Raw genomic sequence first — 26,803 nt, forward strand, 5'->3', positions numbered from 1 at the left:
GAAATCTCATATTAGTGCGCATTTTATTGGACAAAACATTCTAGCTCTTGCAAACAAGATAAATCATCAATATTTTTTGTCCATTTTTCCGTAAGCGTATGGATCGTCTAAGCCGTATGCTAAAATGTATTCATTCATTCAGGAGTACAGTAGCAGAGGGTTTGTTTTGTTTTGGTCATAATTCTTGTCTTTTGACAAAAATATTCTTTATGTTTAGTCAGTATTTTTATGCCCTTTTCATTCATTTATAGTCAGATTTACTAAAATGGCATTCATTAGTCCACTAAAACAACATTATCAGCATTTATCAAAAAACAGTTCATGCTGTGAAAACTATGCCCCGGAAATAATAAGTACATAATCGAAATACAACATTATAAATGATTTGTGCTTCATTTATTCATTGTCCGTGTTCTGTGAGTTGTTACGACAAGCGCGCGTTCACAACGCGATTTACGCATTCTGACTAGCCTACGAGCTAACTTTTTTTTAGCGTAGGCTAACTAGTAAGTTTACATTTGCGCGCTTGTCGTTAGTCTGGCCGTAATACGTTTGCATTGTGTAAACAGGATATCGTGTAGGTAGAGTTTGGGTGAGTTAACTAACCTACTAGCAGACACTTCAGCTCAACGAGGGATTCTGCATTTTAATATCGTACGTTGTTTTCCCTCATAATATTCTCTTCAACACAGTATTAACCTTCGTTAATGACCATATTTTCATTAGTAATTTGGTTGAGGGATATCCAATCTTTCAGATGCCACGGACCCCCAAATATGATCATCCTGAATACATCTAAAATGAGTTTCTAGGCTCTTTCTTTTTCTACTAACTATAGTAATGTGCTATTGTTAGGCCTGTATAGCCTTATTTATGTATTTTGTTAAATTCATTATTTATTTATTTAAATTTAATCTAATTTGTATTTATTTATATTAGTCCGTTTTTATTTTAATCTATTGTAATCTAGGATAGATCACTGTTTTTGATCACATTTTTAATGTTTTTATTGTCTTAATCTAATATATTTATTTACTTATTTATTTTAATAATATATATATATACACACACACACACACACACACACACACACACATATATATATATATATATATATATATATATAATTTTATTTTTTGTAAATAATTTTTTTTACAGTGTTTCTCTTGACTTTTCCATGGACCCCGTCACTCCTTTGCGGCCCCCTATAGGGGTCCCCGGACTGAAAAGCCAAACATTTTTTTAGTTATTATTATTATTATGAATTTCTAGGGTCTCGATCCAAAATGCAATAACAGCCACTTGAGGGAGACATTACACTGTTTTTATGTTCAGAAGATCAAGTAGTCAAAAGTAGTCAAAATCTCTCTGTCTTTCCTCCACCTTTCCTCTCTCACCCTCCCCTCATCTGCGCTCTGTAATCTCGTTAAGAAGCCTCCGTCCCGGGGCAAATCAGATTAGATCTAGGGCTGCTTTCAATAACACTCCAACACTAACCACCAGCAGATCCACTGCAATAATGAATCTGTACAGTTAACATGCGCTGGCAGGAATATGCAAATCATCTACAGTGTGTATATGGCATAGAGATGTACGTGTGTGTCCTGAAAGACAATGTTTGTGTTTGTTGCCTGTTTGAACGCGTGTGTGTGTAGAGGAGGAGTCAGCATGTGCCTGGTAGCTCCTTCCTCTGACCTTGGCTACAGAGAGATGGTGGAGAGAGAAAGAGGGCAGAGTGTGTGTGTGTGTGAAGCGGTGGAGCTAATTCCTGCACTGCAGCTGTGTATATGACACCAGAGTTAACAGCTCTAGATCCACTTGGGAACTTGCCAGAGAGAAACGCAGCGAGAGAAGAGGAAGGAAAGCATGTCAGCAGCATGTGCAGCCTACAGAGAAACAGCACGGTAAGTATCACTTGCTAGTGTTGAATTGAATGTATTTGTGTGCGTGTCACTCTGATGCAGCAGTGTTGATGCTTTGTGACAGTCTGAAGCAGCCTACATTGATTCAGATGCTCAATATATGGAAAGAGCTGAAAACGGCATATGACTGCAGCTGTTGGATGGTCATTCGTGGTACATGTTTACATGGGAACACTTTGACTCTACTGTATATGTACTCAATGATTAGCTGTATATTTCATTAATATGTGCATATGTCTTTATAGTTTCACGGTGTAATCAAGGTCTGAATGGCTGACTAGAGGAAAAACTGATCGATCCTCTTTCTGCAGCACTTTCCTTGCTCTCTGTAATCCTCTACTCTCAATCTGCACAGCAGTCAATCACCGAGACATTTGAGAAGAGAGAGAGGGGAATAAGGATATTGATGCAGGTCATTCATTTTTATGATGATGCTCCAGGGATTCGCCCTCTATTTATGGTGGACATGATCATGCGTAAATGACGTCCAATGCAGTGGAATTTCTGTTTTGAGAGTCATTTGCTGTTCTTCTTCTTCTTCCTATAAAGAGTTGACATGAAAGTCTTGTGAGTATTTATTGCTTAAAGGAACAGTTTACTTAAAAATGAAAATGCTGTCATCATTTCCTCACCCTCAAGTTGTTTCATACCTGTATGAGTTTCTTGCTTCTGCTGAACACAAAATAAATTATTTTGAAGAATGTCAGTAACAAACAGTTGATGGACCCCATTGACATCCATAGTATTTTCTTTCCTACTATGGAAGTCAATGGGGTCCATCAACTGTCTGGTTACCGACATTCTTCAAAATAATTTATTTTGTGTTCAGCAGAAGCAAGAAACTCATACAGGTATGAAACAACTTGAGGGTGAGGAAATGATGACAGCATTTTCATGAGATGGGAGGAAAAAATAGATTTAAAAACTTTGTGTTTCTTGGGGAGTGAGATCATTTTGCGAGGTGCAAGTTTCTCTGGGGAATATAACATTTTTTTTATGAAAGAATGCAAAAGCATTGCCATATAATTTCCCCAAAAACACCATGTCCCTTCATGGGCTCCTTGTGATGTGGTTAATGAGGTGTGGGGAAGATTATCAGTGAAAAACAACTTAAATTTAGCTCTGTTCATAACAAAAATAAAGCTATTATGTGTCATCTGGAGACTTGGAATATAAGTTCATGATCGTTTTATTGTGCTTTTTGTCATTTTGGGAGCTTGACAGCTTCTGGTCACCATTCAGTTTTCTAAATGATGACAGACTTTTCATTTTTGAGTCAGCACAGTCAGTAATGTTCTTAGTAGAAAGATTAGATTGACAGTCGCTTTCTCTCAGTGGGTTGCATTCCCCAGGCTGACCCCATGCATCCTATTCTAGATGTATCCTATTCAGTCTTAGAGACAAGACAGATTCATTCTGTCATAATTTAAAAAGGCAAGTGAGTGCTAGAGAGAAAGAAAATCATCATTGCATATAATCACAAGGTATCAAACCAGGCGTCATCTGCAAACTCATTTAATGAGTCATTCTTATGTAGGCGCTTAGAGGTCAAACTATTCATCCAGGCTGGGGTGCACAGCTGAATAGTTGTGCTGAATGAATTGAGTTAATGCACTTGCAGTAATCTTTTGTAATGTGTGTAATGAAGTGGTTTATTGTCTGTCATATATTGATGACTCTACAAAGCACTACAAACCCCGCCCCTTTTACACAACAGCCAATCAGAATCAGTGCGGGAGCCACTGCAAACACATTTGTGACCCTAAATCACAAAACCAGTCACAAGTTGCACGGGTATATTTGTGGCAATAGCCAACAAGACATTGTATGGGTCAAAATTATCGATTTTTCTTTTATGCCAAAAAGCATTAGGATATAGGCTATTACTAAAGATCATGTTCCATTAAGATATTTTGTAAATTTCCTACCATTAATATATAAAACATTTATTTTTGTGAGTGAATGCAGCACAATCGCGAAAAATAAATGGACAACTTTAAAGGAGATTTTCTCAATGTTTCGATTTTTTTTGCACCCTCATATTCCAGATTTTCAAATAGTTGTGTATCTCGGCCAAATATTGTCCTATCCTGACAAACCATACATTAATATAAATCGTATTTATTCAGCTTTCAGATGATGTATATATCTCAATTAAAAAAAAAAAAAAAAAATATTGACCCATGTGACTGGTTTTGTGGTCCAGGGTCACATTTAAGCTATTTTATACTGTTTATGATACTGTTTATATAGGGAGTAGATCAAATTATATATATATAATATATATATATATATATATATATATATATATATATATATATATATATATATATATATATATATATATATATATATATATATATACATTTAATCTATTCCTTATGACCATGGCAGATAAGACTTACAAAACTGGTGAACAACACTTTTTTATTATTTAAATGATATCACTATTATTTATTTTATATTTACTCAAAATTCACTATTTGAGAACAGAGATTTTGCATTATTAATTGACAAAAGTTTTTTTTTTTTTTTTGGAACTACCAATAATGATGATCATAAAATATCCAAGTATTAGCTAATTAATTTCTCTGAACAATTATGTTATATTCTATCGCTAATTATTTATAGCACTTATATAATAATTTGTCGAATATTGATCAAGTAGGCTATTGTGCATATGTGCAGCACCGGAGTGTGAGACATATTATATTTCAATTTCAATTCAAGTTATTTAATTTCAATATAAATATTTATTTTCCTTGAGCATTTTATTGACATTTTTATAAGCAGCAACGACAAACTGATTTGAGGAGCTATTAAAGAGAGACGTGTGTGTGGAACATGAGCCCCTTTCGAATCAGAGAAAAAAATGCGTGAGAGATCGAGAGAGAAATCGCAGCTCATAAGCAAACTTAAGACCCTGCTGAGACATTACATCACATCGATGTCACGTGTCTTTACGAGATTTTTATGGGTTGTGTGTGAACGCACTCTCTGATTCCGGAAAATCACTGGCAGTGTGAATCAACCAAAATCAACGAACCCGGGTCAAATCCTGGGTCACTTTATCCGTGTATTAACAGGTGTTGTGCCGAATTTTGACCCCCTGCCAAATTATTACCCGCCTCGTTGAAGTCAGTCAGTACCTGATTGCCTAATCCTAACCCCACCCCTAATCCTAACCCCTCCCCCACAACTAATCCTAAACCCACCAATACTAGGGGGGTAATAATTTGGAAGGGTCGAAATTCGGCACAACAAGGATCTTAAGTTTGCTTATAAGCTGCGATTTCTCTCTCGAGAAACCACGCTTGTGCATTTTTTTCTCTGATTCGATCATAAACTTGCGCATTACGTACCGTTTCACTAGCTGGCGAACGATCCCGGCTTCAGCGTCATCACTACGACACGGCATTATTATGGCTTTTGTTCACACACCGCGCATTGTGCCGAATTTCGACCCCCTGCCAAATTATTACCCCCCTCATTGAAGTCAGTACCTGATTGCCTAATCCTAACCCCACCCCTAATCCTAACCCCTCCCCCACAACTAATCCTAAACCTACCAATACTAGGGGGGTAATAATTTGGCGGGGGTCGAAATTCGGCACAACACCTGTACTGACCACGGCAATGTTACTATGTCCCCAACCCGGCATCGATGCCGGCATCAATCCCGGGTCGTGTTTGCGTTCAGAGTCACACTGAAGGCGTGCTGGCAATTTCCCGGCAATTTGCCGGGATCATTGCACCGTGTGAAAGGGGCTTCTGATTCCGGAAAATCACTGGCAGTGTGAATGAACCAAAATCAAACAAACCCGGGTCAAATCCCGGGTCACTTTATCCGTGTATTTTCCGGAATCTCTGTGTGAAAGGGGCTATTATGCGCAGATAATAGAGAGATAGAAGAATGTGGCAGAAGTTTTGCTGACACATCAGCTTCACGGCCTATCTATTCCCTTTTCCACATTCACCTCTTCCCTGTCTGTCCTAAATCACCCTGCAGCTCCGTAAATAATTTCTCTTTCTCAGATGCCCCGTGTCTGGTGCGTTCTGGAGGTGAGCTGACTCCTGTGTGGGTCTTGAGAAGCGGACATGTGGGACGGACGGTCTGAGACGTGTCATGCGCATGCCCTGTTCGACGCCTTCGTGCAGGCTGGCACGTGTAGAGAGACCCTCAGGGCCTTCCAGGAGCTGTGTGAAGAGCTGAAGCTGCATCCCGTGGGTCAGCCGCAGTTCTACCACACCCTGAGGAGCAGACTGCACTACTGGAAGGCCAAAGCACTATGGGCCAAACTGGACAAAAGAGCCAGCCAAAAAGAGTACATGAGAGGCCACGCTTGCACCAGCACCACGGTACTAGCACAGGGTCACCCGCAATGCATTGCATGAGAGAGTTCTCTTCACTAGAACGCTGTTTTACATGTGAGTTTTGCTGTGTGTTCAGTGTCTGATCATAGGCGCAGGTCCGTGTGGACTGCGGACGGCTATAGAGCTGGGATTTCTGGGTGCCAGGGTGGTTCTTGTGGAAAAGCGCGATGCTTTCTCACGGAACAATGTTCTGCATCTCTGGCCCTTCACCATTCAGGACCTCCGGGGTTTGGGGGCCAAAAAGTTCTACGGAAAGTTCTGTGCTGGAGCCATAGACCATATCAGTGAGTAAACGTGAGATCAAAATGGAATCAAAATTTGATTTACTTAAAGAAAAAAAACGTTCTTATTCACATTCATTCCCAGTGAATCAATAAATGTCCTGGCTTTTTTCTCGTTTTATTAAATGTTACATTAAATGTTTTGGATGGCATTTAATGCTCATAGAGAAAATTTTATTTATATAGAATTTATACATAAATTTAATAGATTTTAACAACATATGTGGAGCTATTCCTTTAATTTATTAGTATTGGTTGATCTTTGATGTTTAAATTAGTATGACATTTGTATTTCCTCTATTTTTATATTTACCATTTATATTTACCATTTAATTATTTAAAAAAACATTAAATATTTAATAAGTAGATTTATTTATTTAATTTATATTTTATGTATTAAATAAATATACTAGTTTGTAGCGAATATCAAAATGAATATCCTTTTTTTGTACTGTACATTATAATGTTGTGCTACCTAAATTCACTTGTAGTATTTAAAACTATTTATTTTCGTTTTTAGACTTGTATTTTTTATTTATTTAGGCTAAATAGTACAGAATTTTTTTCATCTTAAAAAAATGTACGTTTTAAAACTATCAGCCATAACATAAAATGAATTATTGGCTAAAAAGTATCAGCCAAAATTTTAATATAGCTATATTAATTTGACTTGGCAAGTTTAATCTTGTATTCATATATTTCATAACTATTTTTTACAGTTGAAAGTTTTGCATATGAAATAATGATAAAATATGCTTTGAAAAATATGCAATTTTAAGGATGCTTATATATTTATAATTAAAAAAATAAGACAAAGACACTGATTAACTATATAATATTTTGTAGTGTAGCGTTTGTGATATTCTCATGAATTGATTTTGATGAACAGTTTAGTGTATTTACACTATTTATTGTCAACATTTATTTATGCTCAGGTATTCGTCAGCTGCAGCTGATGCTTTTGAAGGTGGCCTTGTTACTGGGTGTCGAGGTTCACGTGAATGTGGAGTTCAAACATCTACTGGAACCTCCAGAAGACCAGGAGAAGCGTAAGAGAAATGGAACAATTTCACCCTAATTTTATCTGCAAATTAACTGACAATTTTCACGTTCATGTCCTGTTCAGGTGTTGGCTGGCGAGCAGAGGTCCACCCCAACTCTCATCCAGTAAGACAGCTGGAGTTCGATGTGGTTATTGGTGCAGACGGCAGAAGAAACACCTTACCAGGTATCTGCAAAAACACAGTCTCAGACCATTGTACTCACAGAAATGTACCAAACAGATGCTTAGGTCGATGATTAATGTATTTGTCATGATGGCAATGTCTTCCTAAGTTCACACAGTTTATAAACTATAGTTCCTCTGCTATTTTTCACTTGTCTTCCTTTTTCTCATCCATGCACCAAAAACCCAAAAATGTGTCGTGCAGACAATTTGTTCTCTAATTTGTACTTTAGTTTGAGTCATAGGAAATGGCGCCACTCACACAGTCTTCTATAATAGAAAGTTCCCCTATTCTAATTTTACCCGGCTTTGGACATGTTCATATCACTACTTCATTGTTTTCAAAACTCCTGTGTAAGGGTTTGATTGGTCTGTGTCCTGTAGGGTTTCGCAGGAAGGAGTTTCGGGGGAAACTGGCCATTGCCGTCACAGCGAACTTCATCAATCGCAACACCACCGCTGAGGCTAAAGTGGAGGAGATCAGCGGTGTCGCCTTCATCTTCAACCAGAGGTTTTTCCAGGACCTCCGGCAAGCTACCGGTACTGAATTATTTCAGTGTAACTTAAACATTACCAGAGTTCAAAGATACCAAGACCATATGTATTGCACTCAACTAATATTCATTTTTGCACAGTTAGGCACCTTTGTCTTCTCTATGAATGAGTTTATCATGCGTTTAAAATGATGCAAACATCTGTCAATATCTTTTCTGTGCAGGAATTGATCTAGAGAATATAGTATATTACAAAGATGACACTCACTACTTTGTAATGACCGCCAAAAAACAAAGTCTTCTGGACAAAGGAGTCATTCTGCACGTGAGTCGTCACATGATCGAATGTTGTGTGGTGATATCTGCTTATCGCACACATACCATTGTGCGTGATTTCTTCTTTTATCTTTGTTTTGCAGGATTATGCTGACACCGAGACGCTGCTGTCCAGGAAAAACGTGGACCAGAATGCACTGCTGTCGTACGCTCGTGAAGCAGCTGATTTCTCTACCAATCATCAGCTTCCTTCTCTGGACTTTGCCATCAATCACTATGGGCAGCCAGATGTGGCCATGTTTGACTTTACCTGCATGTACGCCTCTGAGAACGCAGCACTGGTGCGCCAGCGCAGGGAACACGCTCTGCTGGTCACTCTGGTGGGGGATAGTTTACTAGAGGTGAGACCAAGAAGACTGAGCAATGCAACAACAACAAAAAAATTTGTATTAAGCCTTATTATCTTGTTTTGCAGTTAAAATATCCAAAACCTTAAAAAAAGATAAATTAACTTTGTATTAGAATCACTGCGTACTAAGCACATCGGCATCAGATCGGTTATCGGCCCATATCGTTTTTGTTTTAATTTATCATTATAGTTTTTTTGTTGATATTGTATATTTAAATTTGTACAAAATGTTCTCTACTTTTTACATGTTCCACTTAAAACAAAAATAATTTAATAAATAGATTTAATATTCAAATTGTAAATAATATTTTAATGTATTAAATAAATATTGTTTATCAGTCTTTATCAAAGTTTTTTTTATTATTTATCTGTATAGCTTTCTATTGATATTGTATATTTAAATTAGTGGAAAATGTTTCTGTACTTTTTACATTTAGCACTTAAAACATTAATAATGTAATAAATCGATTTATATTAAAATTATAAATAGTATTTTCATGTATTAAAAAATATAAATAAATAAATAAATATCCATTTTCATAATATATGTCATAATGTTGTGATGCCTAAATTCACTAAATTTAGGGTTTTATTTTTAATTTATTTACACTAGATAGTATAGAATTTTAAAATCAGGATTTTGGAGTTTGATTATGATGTTTAATTAAAAGCATTAATAAATAAATAGTTCATGATATATAGAAATAATAATTTATTGATTTTTATTCACACTATATTTATTTATTAAAACTATATAGAATTGAATTGTTATATTTTCCATCTTATCAGCTATAATCTGAATATATTTATTGGCTAAGCGGTATCGGACAGAATTTTAATTTAATTTAATTTAATTTAACTTGGCATATTTCATCACTTATTCATATTTTATATTTTCCAGTGCTAATTTTAATGCAATATATGCTTAAAAGTCTACAAATATAAACTACAGTTTAAAAACTAGTTAATATCTTATGCAGATATTTATTTATATTATTTTTTTTTTTTTTGTAGTACATTCTGAAAGCTTTTGTAATATTTTCAGGTATTGTTGGCTTTGTTGATTTAAAAAATGTTTTCCTATAGCCATTCTGGCCAATGGGAACAGGAATAGCTCGGGGCTTCCTGGCAGCCATGGACACGGCCTGGATGGTTCGCAGCTGGGGTCAGGGCAACACCCCTTTAGAGGTTCTGGCTGAGAGGTCAGAGCTAAAAAGAGATCCAAATGATTGATGAACATTCAGTTTTGACAATGTAGGAATCATAATTCTGTTCTAATATCCCCCCTCCGTTTCTTCCCTATCTCAGGGAGAGTCTGTATCGGTTGCTTCCTCAGACAACACCAGAAAACGTCAGTAAAAACTACAGCCAGTACAGCGTGGATCCTGCTAGCCGCTATCCCAACATCAATATGCAACTCATCAGCGCTACTCAGGTTAGAAACATGCAGTTCAAATCGAGTCATAACCAATAATGATGCTCATGATAATGCTGAAAATGTGTGTACAGGTGCGTCATCTCATAGACACAGGTGAGGGTCCGGTTTTGCGCCTTGATGCTGTTAGCTCCCCACACCCAAGACTTACACGGCAAGGTATGTGTTACTTCACATATAGTATAACATCTCTCATATATACATTCACACACAAGCTTACATGTTCTGTGTGTGTGTGTGTGTGTGTAGAGTCAATGGCTCGTTACAGTAAGCTGCTGACCTGGTGTCAGGAGCAGACGCACGGTTACATGAATGTGTGTGTGACGGACTTCACAACTTCCTGGAGGAGCGGCCTGGCCCTGTGCGCTCTCATTCACAGATTCAGACCTGACCTCATGTGAGTCCACACTCTTTAATCTGGGTATGAATGAGGGTTGTGGCGTAGTGTTTACAGATAAGGGCTGGTGACCAAGTTTATATTACAGGATTACAGGTATTACGTGACTGCGACATCAATATTTTTTACCTATTACCAGTAAGTTTTAAATATGTACATTTAAATATTTATAAATTTGGGAGTTTAACACTATATAGTTAATAAATAAGTATGTCAATAAATAAAATACAAATTATTTCCATTGGAATTTGATGTATTTATTGACATTTCACAATAAAAAAATTATTTGCATATTTATTTATTCATTCATTTATTTACACATTTCCTTGTTTATCTATATAGTGACATAAATGTATTTAATCTTATAATTAAATATTTATATATTACTATGGCACTCCCAATCCTCCATAGATAATAGTATATTAATGGGCTCAAACTAAAAGCTGGAAAACATTTATGGTGTTTTTAAAGTGGTTTCAGTGCATCAAAAAGAGATTTAGGATCTAAACGTGTGGGCTGACTGTATTATTACATTGAGATTTTCTGAATGTGTGATTCTGATACTAACTTCTTTGTTTCTTGCAGTGATTTTGCGTCTCTGGAGGAGAGTGAGGCGGAGTTCAATGGTCAGTTGGGTTTGAACATGGCGGAGCAGGAATTTGGTATTTGTCCTATAATGACCGGCAAGGAGATGAGTGCACTGGAGGAGAGTGACTCTCTCTGCATGGTCATGTACCTCAGTCAACTACATGAGCTCCTCAAAGACACAGCGCCACCTAGTGGTCAGAATAAGGCATTATCTGTTATTTTCTTTTTATTTGTGTCATATTTTTGACCTTTTATGTGTGTGTTTTTTTATGTAAACAAATGCTTTTTTCCTCCACACAGAAAACCAAAGTTCAGAAGAGAAATCTGTTCTGTTCTCCAGCACCAGGTCACCCATCTCACTGCTCAGCAAACTGGGACAGAGTCTGTCCCGCAAACGCAATCCCAAGGTTCACACAAACACGCACTCACAATTACACAACTGCAGTCTGTAACCCATATGTTAAGCTGGTCTATTTTTCATCTCTATCAGGATAAGAAAGAGAAGGAAGCAGATAGTGTTGGAAAGCGGAGGAGAACAAGCCAGGCTGGCCAGTCAGAGGAGGTGAGTCGTTTGATGTTGTTTATATATACATACAATATAAATATATATATATATATATATATATATATATATATATATATATATATATATATATATATATATATATATATATATATATATATATTAGGGCTGTCAAACGATTAATCGCGATTAATCGCATCCAAAATAAAAGTTTATTTTTTTACATAATATATGTGTGTGTACGGTGTATAATTATTTTCTATATATAAATACACACACATGCATGTATATATTTAAGAAAACTCTGTTATTTATATATAAAGTATTTCTATTTAGATATATAATATAAATTATATATACGGTATATGCAAATATTTCTCAAAAATATACAGAACATAGATGTGTGTGTATTTATATATACAAAATAATTATACACAGTACACACACATTTTATGTAAACACAAACTTTTATTTTGGATTCGATTAATTGTTGCCCAGCCCTAATATATATACATATATATATATATATATATATATATATATATATATATATATATATTTAACATATATATGATCATGTATATGTTAATTAGTTATTTTATACACATTGCGGTGTAAAAGGCATGTCGTGTTTTGTATAATGACCCGTATAGTTACATTATAATGTGTTTTTGTTCATCTGTCATTTGTTAAACCTGTTAAATAAATTATTCGTGATATTTTCCTGATTTAGGAGGACGTTCCTCATGATACCAAAGAAAATATGACTTCAGCAGCAACTCCCGGGTCAGAACCGAAGGTCGCTGAGGGTCACAGCAAGGTTCGGTCAATGGCAACGCTACTGTTGGCTAAATTTGAGGAGAACTCAACATCGGCCTCAGGCACTGCACTGCGCAGACAGGTGTGTGAGTAATTGTGTGATGAATGTGTACTTTAACATGCGTATTAAAATATACAATAATGTGGAGTAGGATTTTGGACCAATAAGATTTTGCTGTGGGCGGGGCTAGGAAGCATGACACGACAGAAATAGATACCAAGCAAGAGATATCGCGTCAAGGCTGGTTAGGACTTTGTGTCAGTCATTTAGCTTGATTAGTCACTTTCTGGTTCTGACAGTCTTATAGTAACTGATGAAGTAAGAATTTGTTTTGGTTCTGATAAAATGTCACAGTGCCTCTTTTAGCCATTAGATGTTGTGATGTATTCCTAATATAGAGTGAATTAGCTCATCTTGCCCCCAGCAAAATCTGCTGACTCAACCTGTGGCCCCTGCGCAAACACACTTTAGCGTAGCCGCTAACAAGCTGAACTAGAATTGGCAAAGCCTCTTTGACATACATTAGCCTGCTTTTGTCAGGTGTTCTATTAGATTAAAAGCCATTTAGATGATTGACAGTAACAGCTGCAGCATTAGAAGATGCTTTATTGGATGTTTAGTTTTACTGTACAGCGCATAACATTTTCATGTCCACTCTCCCTACCGCACACCGCAACAGGGTTTACGCTACAGAGAAAAGATTCAATCTCTGCCAATTAGAAGTGATAAGTAAAAAGACACCTGTACTTTGAGAGCCAATATAGGGTAATTTTTTGTGATAGAAATGGCTAATCTGGTTCTGTTTTAAGCTTCTTTGGTCTCTGGTGTAGTTCAGGGACTGTTGGCCTAGTATGAATGGGTTATGAAGGAGCTCTGTGTGCGAAGTGGCCTGGGGATCAACAGCCTATCAGTGACCGGAGGCCGTGGGACATGTGATTTGAGGGTCTTAACTGAAGAATCTCAGACAGAATGATTTATTATCTCCATTTTATTTACTTTGATACTGACTGACTGACTTTGTCTTTGACTGACAGGTTTTTAATTGATTTTTTATAGATACTACTGTGTAATGATAACTGTAAAGTTTTAAAAATCTTTCTAATTCAATGGGAATAGGGAAGTCCACACCACAGCTATAACAATAACGACACAGAGGAACGATTCAGAATGATTTTTTCACCTGACTTTTCAGAACTTGACCATTTAAAGTGACAGACATCATAACTGCACCGCACACTTAAAAATAAACAGAACATTATCATCCATTGTTGTGGACGCTTACATAGTTATTGCTATAGTTAACTTAGGTTCTTGGTTCCTTTATTCTCTACTTTCCGAGTCCAACCCTTTTACTCTCATATTATTTATTTTGTCTTTGTGATGGTTTTCATCTCAACAGCATTTTCCATTCCTGTTTGTTTTCCATGCTCATCTTTTAATTTGTAGAGCTACATTCAGATGTATACAGGCGGAGTGAGCTCATTGGCTCAGCAGATAGCCAATCAGATTCAGAGTCAGCAGGATCAAGCTCCAAAGCTCCTTCACAGGAGGGAGTTGGTAAGAGTTCTCCTGTAGTGGCAACAAAGCTTCCCTAACATTTTGAACGTTCTTGTGTTTAAGTGCCTTTATTACTGTGTGTGTGTGTATGTGTATGAGGCTGGTAACCCAGCATTGAATTTTGTTTGATGTTATATATTTACTAATTACTGTGAGTGTGTGATGAGTTCCTGCTGTAATCCAATTTCTCTAATAAGGCTCAACGCTTTACAGCTTTGTTAGACTGATCACACCCAAAGTGTTGTTCCATGAAAGTGTTGCAATCAAATGTAATTTACTGTAATGATCAAACTTTTGTCTATGGCATCTGGTGAAATTTGAGCCTTTGTTTGAAGCATTTCATTATGTTAGCCATATTTTATTTATTATATTAAAATAATTGTATATTTATTCAAATAAAAATAAAATATAATAGATTGTAATGTAAAAATAAAATAATAATGATAATAAATAATAACAAAATAATATATTTAATGCACCTTGTCACCCCGGGTCTGTAACTACTACTGACCCATATGTGTGTGTTAGGCATCTTTATTCTGACTACTGACCTTTGACTTCTCACCTGTAGGGATCTCAAAAGGAGTTTCCTGTGAATATGGGCGGCAGTGATGTGTGTTATTTCTGCGGCAGTCGTGTTTATGTCATGGAGAGGCTGAGCGCGGAGGGAAAGTTCTTCCACAGGAGCTGCTTCCAGTGTGACCACTGCAGCTCCACGTTACGCCTTTCCAACTATGCTTATGACCAATTACATGGTGTGTGTGTACAATTAACCATTTAATACTTCCACTAATAAAATGATCATTATCTATACTTGGTGATTCTAAGATTTTATGCTCCTAAAAAAAAGAAATTGGCGTTTAGGCAAAATTCCCTGTTGTTGCCGTGGGCTGCTGTTTTCGTCCAAACATGTGACCCTGGACCACAAATTTTTAAATTGAGATTTATACATCTGAATAAATAAGCTTTCCATTGATGTATTGTTTGTTAGGATAGGACCATATTTGGCCGAGATACAACTATTTGAAAATCTGGAACCTGAGGGTGCAAAAAAATCGAAATATTGAGAAAATCGTCCATTTGTCCATTTATGTTGCCGATTTTGCTGCATCCACTCACAATAATACATTTTTGATATATTTAAGGTAGGACATTTACTAAAATATCTTCATGGATCATGATCTTTACTTAATATCTAATGATTTTTGGCATAAAAGAAAATCGATAATTTTGACCCATACAATGTTTTGCCGTGCGACTTGTGACTGGTTTTGAGGTCCAGGGTCACAATTGCTCTTTTGTTACCATTGCACAGTCATAAGGTCTGCAGTGTGTATGTGTGTGTGTGTTGGGACAGGGCTTTTATTGTTGCCCGACAATAGGGCACACACACATAAACCGAAGGCCCTCAGCAAATTGGCACTTAATCTTTTTTTTTTTTAAATATGAATCAAAACTACAAAACATTCTAACTGATAGGGTTGTGTAGATCACATGACTCAAACACTTCAATTTTTAAAAAGAGGCGGCATTTAGACCGACTTCTGCTACAGTATAAATATGACATTTACTCCCTGCATCAGCTACTTTTTTATTTTCTCGCTCTCTCACTTCTTTTCCTGTCTTTCGGTGTGTTCAGGGAAGTTTTACTGTAAGCACCACTACAGCTTCAAACTGGCTAGCGTGGCTCAGAGAAAGAGATCGGCCCCATCTGTGGCCCCTCGGCCTGCTCAGGTAACCTCATCTTTCATCAGATCACCAGTATTGTATATATATATATATATATATATATATTATAGTACACTTGCAATATCAGTATAATGACTATTTAAGTCTGACAGATTTATGACTCAACTGAAGTAAAATTCGGAAGCTTTTTTTGTATATAGTATAATCAACACCGTTTTTATGTAATGTAATAAATTTAATGTAATAAATTTAATTTACACATATACATATACAGTATACCTCTATAATGTATGTATATACTGCATTCTCAAATATATTAATGTATTTTATGCTAAATAATATTTTGTAACAATTTATGTGAAATATTATTTACATTTTATAAATACAATATATTAACATTATATAATTATTATATAATATACGTAAAAACATGTGCGATTGCAATAAATAGAACATTATCATCTGTTGGTGTGGTAGCTAATATAGTTATAGTTATCTTTATTGTTATCATTCTTGGTGCCTTTATTCTCTATGTGTGTTGTGTGTGTGTGTGTGTGTGTGTCTGTCTCTTCAGGCTCCCCCTGCTCCATCCTCAACTTCTACATCTTTGTCCTCTCCCGGGTCAGTGGGCACAGCCACTCCGCCAGACTGCTGGTCCTCCAGCGCCCACACAGACATGGCATCCAGCCTGGCCAAGAGACTGTGTGGCACACCAGAGCGCATTGAACTGGAGAACTACAAACCCTGCCCACAGCAACAGGACAGCCCACTGCAGGAGGTTCCAGAGGAGACGCTCGCACAGCACAACCTCAGTGCTAGCCTGCAGGAGAAGAACACAGAGGAGCAGTCCAGGTATCCAAACACGCTCTTGTTATGCTCCTAATATTTACTGACATGTTTTGTCCTGGTAAATATGTTTCTTTTTTGGTCTTCAGTAGCTCTGAGTCAGACCTAGAGGAGGAGGAGGAGCTTGCCTGGAAGAAGGGGGAGGGGTTGCTCTCCAGGACCAATGGAGAGAGAGAATTAGACCTGGGGGAGGGGTTAAAGGAGGAAGAGGGAGTGGAAAACCAGGAAAAACAAGAGGAGGAGGAAGCAGAAGTTTCAGAAGAAGAATATGAAGAGGGAGTGTCTAGTGATGGTGAGTGTATGTTCATATTCAATATCTTTAGAAATATAATAAAATGAGCAAAAAAAAAGTTAAATCTTATCTGAAATTTCTTTACTATATAGCTTGTTTATTTCAGAGAAACCATCTTAATATAAGGTATTGTTCAATTTAATTTCTTGTAAATTTCTTGGTGTCATATTCGCACAATATTTTGGTCAGTGTATTTGTGCGTGAGGTAAATATTGTCATGCTTGTTTGTATGTTTATTGTTGTGTATTCACGACTGTATGTGTGTATTTTGGGCTGTTGACACAATGTGTATGTATGTGTATTAGAGGGTGAGTACTGCCCTTGGGAGAAGGAACGGCTCTCGGGGGTGTGGCTTGAGGAAGAGGAGGCGGGGTTTGTTCAAGGTAGCACCACCCCCGATGACCATTTATAGCCTTCTTTAGCATTTGCTGCATTACTTTAACCCAAAAGATCTTGTTTGCAGGTTATTTCATTTGCAGGCTGTGCATGAATAATAGTGTGTTTTAATCTGTGTATATTTTGTAATTGCATTGGCTTTTATGTTTTTGGGTTTTGCTGGATTTTATTGAAATAATTTGCAGTTGTTTAAGTTTGGCTGTTTTAAATATTTGGCAAATTATTCATAAATGTGTCCTAACCAGGCACGGCATAACAAGATTTCATGTAGTAATGTATCTGCCCACACCGAAAGCAATAATCCTGCAGTATGTAAACAATCAGAATATATTTGCTGTCCACCTTATTTTTCACATAAGAGTGAGATCGGCTATTTGTAACATGAATGTGTGATGCTTCCGGTTTTACCCATTTCCAGTTATTTTTAGCTGCACAAAAACTCTTGTTACGCTGCTTGATATTGCAAACTGGTATTTCTTATCATATTATTTTAATGTATTGTCACATTTATAAAGACACTGGTTTGTAGCGCAAATAGTTATTACCATTTACTGCACTTTTAACCACAGCAATGTTATTCTTAATAAATCGGAAGTCTCACACATTCACAGAAAATAGCTATCTTCCACATTTCAAAATAAGGTGTATATATATATATAAAAAAAGCAACTGGCCAATAAAATGTTGTTGCTTTAATGGACTATGCCTGGTTAGCACATACAGTAATGTGGTGTTAATCACTTTTGCATTTTTGAAGTATTAATAAAGAAATTAGCCTACTTTATAGATCCTAGACAGTAAAAATTGTTGCACAGAAAAACATACGCAAAAATGCAATGTTTCACATGGTACATATACATATATCGAAAATATAGTTCCAGAACATCTGGATCTGTCAAAAGTGAAAATCCAAAATTATAAAATGACTCGACTATAGTTTATCTGTATCATGATTGACCCATACCATCTTTATCATCTTATCTTTTTCAGGCTGCTTCATGTTACTGCTTGTTTAAGAGCATCTGAAAGGATGCACCGCTCCCCCTCCAAAACTATTTTGTTAAGAAGATTCTAGAACTCTAGAATTTTTCTAAATTCAAGAATTCTTTCACATTCTCATTTGATTTCCTTTCATTCTTTTATTAACTAGAGTCCGGTGAAGGGTACAGTGACGACCCAGATGTAGATGCCAGCTCAGTCAGAGAGTCCAAACCATGTGACCAACAGGAACAAGAAGAGTCCATTCCATTCCACCAATCACCTACCTCTATAGAGTTCCCAGCCTCCTTGAAACAACCAGAATCAGGCCACACACCCACACCTGAGCTGTCGACAAACCCCAAGAGCCCACCGGCCAAGAGGTCAGAGGTCGTAGAGGAGTTCTGGCTGAAGAGTGCTGAGATCAGGAAGAGTTTAGGCCTGACTCCGCTGCCTGGAGAATTCCTCCCCAAACATAAGGCAGCCCAAACATCTAATGCTAAAGAGAGCTTTTACACCTCAGTCGCATACAGTACCGCTGCTTTGGATTCTGCCAACCAATTGGCAAGAAACTGTGACTCCAGCACACAAACTCCCTCTCTGACAGACTTTAAAAGTACATCCCCACCTGGACCATCTACCACTGTGGATGGCGATACTTTAGAAGAGGCGATCGGCCGCTGTTCTGTAATCCACAGACTCAGCATCACTGTTGAAGGTTGTGTGATGGCGGACAAACAGGGTTTGGACCTCAATTCCACATCATTAGCCAATGAAAGTGTTTTGAATTCAGACGCAGGTCTTCCGACACCTCCCTACAGCCCATCTCACTCCCCTCTTGTCGGCAAGCAGTGTCGCGCCTTTCGCCACTCCGAACCCATACTGGACCGAGAGGTTATGGAAATCACATCTACCTACGCTGTTTGTGTCCCGCAGCGGGACGGTTTTAAACCAGAACTCGATCAAGCTCTGAGTCTTCCTCTGGATGAAATTGAGATCCTGTGTGGGGATGAGGCGGAAAAGGCTTCTGGACTGCCAGAAAGTTCTGGCGTTGTGGAGGTCAGCCAGACGGACAACCGCAGGCTAGAGAACAGGAGGACGCTCCCGGACCGGCTGGTCGCCCCACTGCTGGCAGGGGGACCCGAGGTCAGGCTTCGTAGGTCAGAGATTAAGCTGTGGGGATCGGACACGGGTGTGGAAGAGAAGGAGAAAAAGCGCAACTCGTTGTTTTCGCCCCGTAAAAGCAAGAAGAGCATGAATGCAACAGCTGAAACCCAGCAGGAGCCAGGGAAGCACAAGTCCCTCTGGAAGAGCGTTTTTTCAGTGTATAAAAAGGACAAAAAGAGGAAGGAGACGGTGGTGGTGGCGGAAACTCTACCGGCCGCAGCTAACACTGAGAGTAAGCGGAAAGTGCCGAGTATCAGCAGAACCACAGGTGAGATAGATGGATCTATAAATAAAAGGTATCACATGAACTAGTGGCTGTAAGGTTTTGTCTTTCCTCATCTCAGACCTGTGTTTCCGGAAGAATCCGAGTTTTTCTGAAGACACAGACTTGTCCTGCCATGCTCTTCTAGAGAGATGTCCTCTCAGAGTTCAGGTAGAGTAAAACACTCCCTCTTCTTGCATTCTCTCTTTATCGCCTTTCCTTATATTCATATTTTTTTAAATATTTTATTTTCAAAATATTTTTTATATATTTGTATTATATAAAATATTATATTATAATTTGTACTTATTTCACTTTTTCTTTTTGTTGTTTTATTTATTTTTCCTGTGGTTCACTTTAATGTTATAGCCTATTTTTTGTGATATATTTGTATCTTATATTCTATATTATATAAATACTTTTCTTTGCACAATTTTCTTTTACTTTTTCATGACCATTTCACCCTTTTCTCTGATCCTTGGACCATTTTTTCTGCTGTGCCTATAAAACTTGTACAGTACCTGTACTGTGTAAACGTCCTTTTCACATGTGGAGCTTTGTGTCAGAAGTCTAAGAATTTCAGAATGAGTCCTTTTTGCAGCTTAGTTCCAATAAATTGTGTTTTTATATTCTGAAAGACAGTACATTTTCATAGTACAATGAACTCTTTTTGTTGAAAAATCAAGTACATTATATACTGTATATAGATCTCACAATATAGATATAGATCTCACAATATAGCCCCTTTAATCCCTTGCTTTTTATTTTTGCTTTCAGTTTTCTTCTTGTATTGATTTTAGTCTTTTACTGTACATATTCTTATGGTTCAAATAGTTCAATTATTCTCATTCTTACGGCATACGACAATAGGACTCTTTGTCTGGCATTCATCCGTGACTCCCCTAGAGTTGTATAGCTGGACTGATGGAAACATTTAGCGCTTTGTGATTTTTATTATTAAACTTTAGAGGCATTCAAATGTCTTTTTTTCTGTCTGCTGTGCGCTCAGATGAGGGAGGAATTGTCTGACATCAAGTCGGACATCAAGTCTGACATCAAGTCAGACCTTCTGAAAGAAACAGTATATGAAGAGGTGCATGAAGGGGAAGAGGTATCATATTATTGCACTGAATTTTCCTCAGCCTTTAGATTGTGATGCTGAAAGTAGCTTGTAAAGCACAGTCTTCTGTGGTTGGTAGCGCATAGGTGTGTATTTTGTATTGGTTATACCTGAAGTTTGTGCTGTGGGTAGCACTGTTTACCTGTTGTACTCGAAATACAGTTTAGATTAATACAATTTCTACGTTCTCTCTCCCGAGTCGCTTTACGTGCCTCATGCGTTGGCGTTCAAGAGGGCGTATGCTGTTAAGGTAGCATCTTTTATTTCACATGTTTTGAGCCCCTTCAACTTTTAATCCCATTGGCTGAATCAGAAACACTCAGCGTCTTGTTCCTCAATAGAAACAGAAAAGTGTTTTTCCTGAGGGGCCAACCAAGGAGACGACCCCACTGTCATCATGTCCGTCAGAGGTGGTAGGTGTTTGGGTGGTGTTCCCGGACCCCTCCAGCATAAGTATGTGTACCACGCTGTTTCAGAGAGCAGGAACGGAGGAGGAACTCAATGCAAAGCTGACACGGCGAGTGCAGAGAGCAGCGCGCAGACAGGCCAAGCAGGAGGAACTGCGGAGGCTGCACAGGGCACAGGTGTGTGTGTGTGACATCTTTTGAAGCGTCATTGTTTGTTTGTCTCTTAAACGGCGTGTATTTAATATTTTTGTGTATGTCGTCTCAGATAATCCAGCGTCAGTTGGAGCAGGTGGAGGTAAAGCAGAGACAGCTGGAGGAGAAGGGGGTGGCTGTGGAGAAGGCCCTCAGAGGCGAAGCAGGTACCTGTCAAAAAGATGAGCCTTAGGAATAATATTTTATTGAAAATTGTTAATCAGTTTGGTCATTTAAAGATACAGATAACTGAATGAGTTGCATTCAGTTGTTTAAAAAAAATTATATTATTGTCATTTACATAACTTTAATAAGTACTTGTCTGTGTTGTTTCAGGAAAATTATGATGAAAAAATATAATTTTATTTAGTATAATAAAATAACTAAAATATCTAATATCTAAATAATTTTTCTACAGCAAGAATACAGGAAATTGATCTAAGGTGACAGTAAAGACAAGGATTTTATTTCAAATAAATGCTGTTCTTTTTTTAACTTTCTGTTTATCAAAGAATAATATAATAAAAATATCGAAATAGTCTTAAAAATAAAATCCTAAAACGTTGCATAAGACATTAACCCTGCTGGGGAAAAAACTGCTGAAACCAGCCTAAGCTGGGGCCGGTTGCATAAACCGCTAAGACTAGTCCAACAAAAAAAATTCTTTAAGACTGTTCATAACTTTTTGAGTCAGTAAAAACATAGGTTGGTCAAATTTGATACCAAAAAATAAGACTGACTGCCAGTTGACTAACTGCTAATGGGTCATACTAGATTTTAAGACACTGTCTAAAAGGCACACTATGCAAGATTTGTACCTTAATATAACAGCTTCGAAATCATTTTGATGGTAAACGAACTCGTAGTAGGGCGAATCATCCCAATAGCAAAGCAGTGGGGGGACGCCGCTGGCAAAACCAGAAATGCAGGTTTGAGAGGTGGCGCCCTGACAAATCTCGCGAGAATCACGACTTACTTTACGGCACGACGTGGCATCAACATCATAAGAAGCAGCCTCTATGGAAGACACTAGCACGCATTACAGACGTGAATCATGGCAGAGTCGACGAAGAAAGCGCAGTTGGAAGAGTGCAGAGACGGCTCTGCTTGAGTGTTTACGACAGTAACGTTAAATACAAGTACACCACAGCGACTCTAGGGGTCGCTGTTTGAGAAAAACAGAAACTGCATAGTGTGCCTTTAACATAGCTAATGGCTATGTTTATGTAAATGGCCCCTGGTTTGGTTGTTCTTAGCTGGTATAAGATGGTCTTCGCAGTCTCCCAGCCTGACCAAGCTAGTATTTAGCTGGTCTCCCAGCCTGACTAGCTGAAAGATAGCTTGAGACAGCTGAAACTAGCTTAAGCTGGTCTAACAGAAGGTGGCTTGTTTTCATAGAAATATTTTGTAATTATATTTTTTCACTTCTTAGCTCTTAAATCTCACAAATATTGAATAAATTATATTTATTTATTTAATATTTTTAGGCATTTTATGATGTACTCTGAAATGTCATCATCTATCACTATTCATACCCATTATATGTTTGTTAGTCTTGCATTCATCAAAAACACCATCTTTTATTGCCACATTTATTATTTTAGCATATTTGTCGAAACACTTTGTAGAGACAGAGCAGCACAGGGTATTATGTTTCCTGTGACTTTTAAGTCCTCATGATGTGTCCTTCCTCATGATATAGACTTCTGGGAAGACTCTAGTACCTCTGACCTCTTGGACGTACATCTGGGTGGTATGTACAACACATTTGATTCGAATGAGTGCTCAAGACACTAACAAACAGCTTTAGCGTCTTACATGCTCATTAGTTAATGTGTTAACATAAATTAAACATCCGTTTTAGTATCTTTATGTTAACGTGGTGGTGTTTTCTTCCCGTGCTGTGGACACTGTCCTGTCTGCTTGCTGTTAGCTTTGTGTCTGAATTGAATCTAGATGCTGGTGGTGGCATTATTTGGTTGGTATCGTCTGGTGGGTGTGACTGTGTGAGATGAGGTTTGAATGACAGGACTGTTAGTAATACAAATACTGACTTTTGTGAGGGTAGATGGTATATTCCGGTGCTATTTTATGTTAGAAAGATATGAGGACGTTTAGGCAAATCTCTCTGATGGCCTACTTTCTGAGACAGCAGGTTTACAGTCAGACCACTGACTGGACATGAACATCCAACTCGACCCATTTCAGCTTCGCACCTCCCATTCCTCCATTATTCCCTCTCTCGCTTTGTTTCCCTCCTGAATACCTCCTCTCCCTCTTTTTTTTCCTGCTCGTCTCTTCGGTCTTAGTCGAGCCTTTTCTAGGTTCCCCTCGTAGAAGGCCTGTCTATCTCTGTCCTTGCTGTTCCCCCGAAGGTAACACCACCCCAGCTTCCCGTCTCACCCTTCTAGTGTAGATTTTTCAGAGCTATAATTACTAAATCCTCCTTTTTCTCTCCTCTCTTCTCTTTCTTCCTTCATCCTGCTGTACACAGCCAAAGCTAAAGGGACAGAACACGATCATTCAATTTATATCTGTACAGTCTTTTTTCTTTATGTAGTGCAAGAACCTCCACTACACCAGCTAAGTATGTTATTTCTCTCCTGCAATCTTAATTTACGCTCTATAACCTTTCGTGATGGAGTTGCATGGGCATGGCATGTCATTGGTCTGCATGGCTGTCAGTAGATCTAAAATGTCACATCAAGTCTTATTCGGGAATTCCTATGAAAGGACACAGTATGTGTGTATGTGAGTGCAGATGTTTTTATTATTATTGTCTTGTCTGTAGCAGTGTCCTGTTTGGTTTTGTCTGCTTGCACATTGTTATTAATTTATGTAAATACTGGTCAAAAGGTTGGGGTCAGTACGGGTTTTTTTTTTTTTTTTTGAAAGTAGGACGCAAGGATGCATTACATTTATCAAAAGTGACATTTGTAATGTTACAAAAGATTTTAAAGATGTAGGATTTAAGATTTCAAAATTAAAGAAATGAAAGATTTCAAAAGATTCTATTTCAAATTAATGCAGTTCTTTTGAACTTTCTATTTATCAAAGAATCCTGAAAAAAAGTTTCCTGGTTTACACAAAAATATTAAGCAGCACAACTGTTTTCATCATTGATAATAATAATAAGAAATATTTCTGGAGCACCAAATCAACTGATGGATCATGTGACTCAATGATGCTGAAAATTCAGCTTTGCCATTACAAGAATAAATTATATTTTAAAATATATTAAAATAGAAAACTGTTGTAATAATATTTCACAATATTACTGTTTTTACTTGATCAAAAAACATCTTACTGACCCCAAAGTTCATAAGCAGGGTTAAAAAATTACCTTTTTAAAAGGTTTTTAATTTAATATAATATAAATGAATATTATTGATAATAGAACTTTAATATTATAGATTTTTAATTTTAAAATAAATATGACTTGAATGTCTTTCAGACTGTCATTACTTCCAGTTTAACCATGTTATATTGAGGGATAAAAGTCAAAACCAATTTTTACTTGCATTTTTGTGCTCGACGAGTGTTCATTTGACCCTTTTATAAGCATTATTCATGCATGTGAATGTTAGCGTGTCCATCACACACAGGGTCCCATCCTCATCCGCTCTCTCTCTCTCTCATAGGAATGGGAAAGAAAGATGATCCTAGTTTAATGCATCAGTGGTTTAAGCTTGTGCAGGAGAAGAATGCACTCGTGCGCTATGAATCTGAGCTCATGATATTGTGAGTATTATACGTTCAGCTTTCTGAAGTCTCTAAACTGTGGTTTGATCTGGCGATGTGTAAGTGTGTTCTTCTCTATCTGGTCTAGTAATGTTCGATTGCTCTGTGCTCATCTGTGTGGTCTGTCCGCAGTGCTCGTGAACTGGAGCTGGAGGACAGGCAGAGCCGTCTGCAGCAAGAGCTCAGAGAGCGCATGGCCGTGGACGGTTAGTACACACAGAGGATATAAATAGTTCCTCCTCTGTGGTTTTCTCGCATAATGGTTCTTCAGTTAATAACAATTTCACTGCACTTCTCTCTCTCAGACCATCTGAAGGGAGAGGACGAGCTGGCGGAGGAGAGGCGTATTTTGAGCGAGATGCTGGATGTGGTGGAGCAGAGGGATGCGCTGGTGGCCTTGCTGGAGGAGCAGCGAGTGAGGGAGAAAGAGGAGGACGGTGACCTGGAGTCCGTCATGCTGTCTAAGGGCTTCAGTTTGCACTGGGACTGACTCGCACATGCATGAATCTCATCATACCGCTTGAAGGGCTCCAAAAATATGCAGCTGCTCTGTTTTCATTGGTCCAAACAGGCCCGTCCACCTGCATTCTGGGCCGTATGTGTAACTACACAGGTGTCTAAGTAATTAATACCAGGACTTGGCAAGATATTGGCCCATAAGTGATTCTCAGTCATCTGAGGTGCAAAATAAAGCCTCTGATTAGAATGAGTGGCAATGTCTTGATGCCAAATAATGCTCCTCTAAGACTGCTATGCTACTATGCAAAGGAACGTCTTTTTGTCTGCTTTTTGTCTTATTTCAAACAGCTGGGTAAAGTTAAGCTACAGCTCTACTTTTACCCAGATTCATCATGTTTTGACTTGACAGAAATGAATATGAAATGGCATATATAACCACATTGTCATTGTGCAGTACAGACTGACGCATGCAAACTTATATACACAAGATAAGGCCTGTCTTAATGTATGATTGAGATGTTTTTCTTTTTTAACCTTCTTTTTTTTAACCTAATTTACAACTGTTCCTGTTGTTTAACCCGCATAAGCTAATTTCACACTGTCAGTTCTCAATATAAAGACATTAATTTATTGGCTGAAATGTGTCTTTTTAAATTATATTGATTTTTTCATCATAACTGCATTTTACATTTTGTTGTTGTTATATTCATTCTGTAACACTTCCTTGCATTAAACAACTCTTCATTTGAGAGAAATTTGTGGACTATTACATTTTTCATTTGATTTTGTTTTTTGGCATGAATGGTACATTTTGATGTCCTAGAACTTTTTAATGCATTAGTCATAATACTCATACTGATAAGTACAAAAAATTATATTATACTTACTTTTTTGTAATAACCAAACTTATTTATTATTAATTTATTATCTATTTGTTATAAAAGGCCTAGTTC

At 37.4% G+C, this 26,803-nt stretch overlaps 1 protein-coding gene across 10 annotated transcripts; it reads left to right on the top strand.

Annotated features, from left to right (window-relative positions):
- Positions 1–1,459: 1,459 nt before the first annotated feature.
- mical3b (microtubule associated monooxygenase, calponin and LIM domain containing 3b) lies at positions 1,460–26,615 on the top strand. Of its 10 annotated transcripts, XM_079868477.1 has the most exons (32): positions 1,460–1,904; positions 5,958–6,281; positions 6,373–6,580; positions 7,513–7,626; positions 7,704–7,805; positions 8,187–8,342; positions 8,521–8,621; positions 8,716–8,973; positions 10,068–10,183; positions 10,290–10,416; positions 10,491–10,575; positions 10,666–10,813; positions 11,399–11,595; positions 11,702–11,808; positions 11,892–11,963; positions 12,658–12,825; positions 14,191–14,301; positions 14,873–15,056; positions 15,941–16,035; positions 16,565–16,842; positions 16,926–17,128; positions 17,434–17,511; positions 18,675–19,937; positions 20,014–20,102; positions 20,941–21,042; positions 21,251–21,301; positions 21,393–21,635; positions 21,724–21,817; positions 23,353–23,403; positions 25,292–25,391; positions 25,524–25,597; positions 25,697–26,609. In XM_079868477.1, exons 2-32 carry the CDS (start codon positions 6,021–6,023, stop codon positions 25,879–25,881), a joined length of 5,421 nt encoding a protein of 1,806 aa, XP_079724603.1. In that variant the 5' UTR covers positions 1,460–1,904; positions 5,958–6,020; the 3' UTR covers positions 25,882–26,609. The 10 variants fall into 10 exon arrangements, with proteins under 10 accessions (XP_079724603.1, XP_079724605.1, XP_079724609.1 ...); XM_079868479.1 differs by lacking the exons at positions 20,941–21,042; positions 21,251–21,301; positions 23,353–23,403 and adding exons at positions 23,960–24,025; positions 24,145–24,237; XM_079868483.1 differs by lacking the exons at positions 20,941–21,042; positions 21,251–21,301; positions 23,353–23,403 and adding exons at positions 23,960–24,025; positions 24,145–24,237 and having other exon boundaries at positions 21,528–21,635.
- Positions 26,616–26,803: the final 188 nt, after the last annotated feature.

The sequence above is a fragment of the Squalius cephalus genome (genome assembly GCF_949319135.1).
Source record: "Squalius cephalus genome assembly, chromosome: 4".
Taxonomy (NCBI): Eukaryota; Metazoa; Chordata; class Actinopteri; order Cypriniformes; family Leuciscidae; genus Squalius; species Squalius cephalus.

Excerpts from the sequence above, each read along its gene's own strand:
- mical3b (XM_079868477.1), top strand. The coding sequence starts at position 6,021 with ATGTGGGACGGACGGTCTGAGACGTGTCATGCGCATGCCCTGTTCGAC. Across the intron at positions 10,576-10,665 it reads CCCAAGACTTACACGGCAAG|AGTCAATGGCTCGTTACAGT; the intron begins GTATGTGTTACT and ends GTGTGTGTGTAG. Across the intron at positions 14,302-14,872 it reads TCCTTCACAGGAGGGAGTTG|GGATCTCAAAAGGAGTTTCC; the intron begins GTAAGAGTTCTC and ends TCTCACCTGTAG.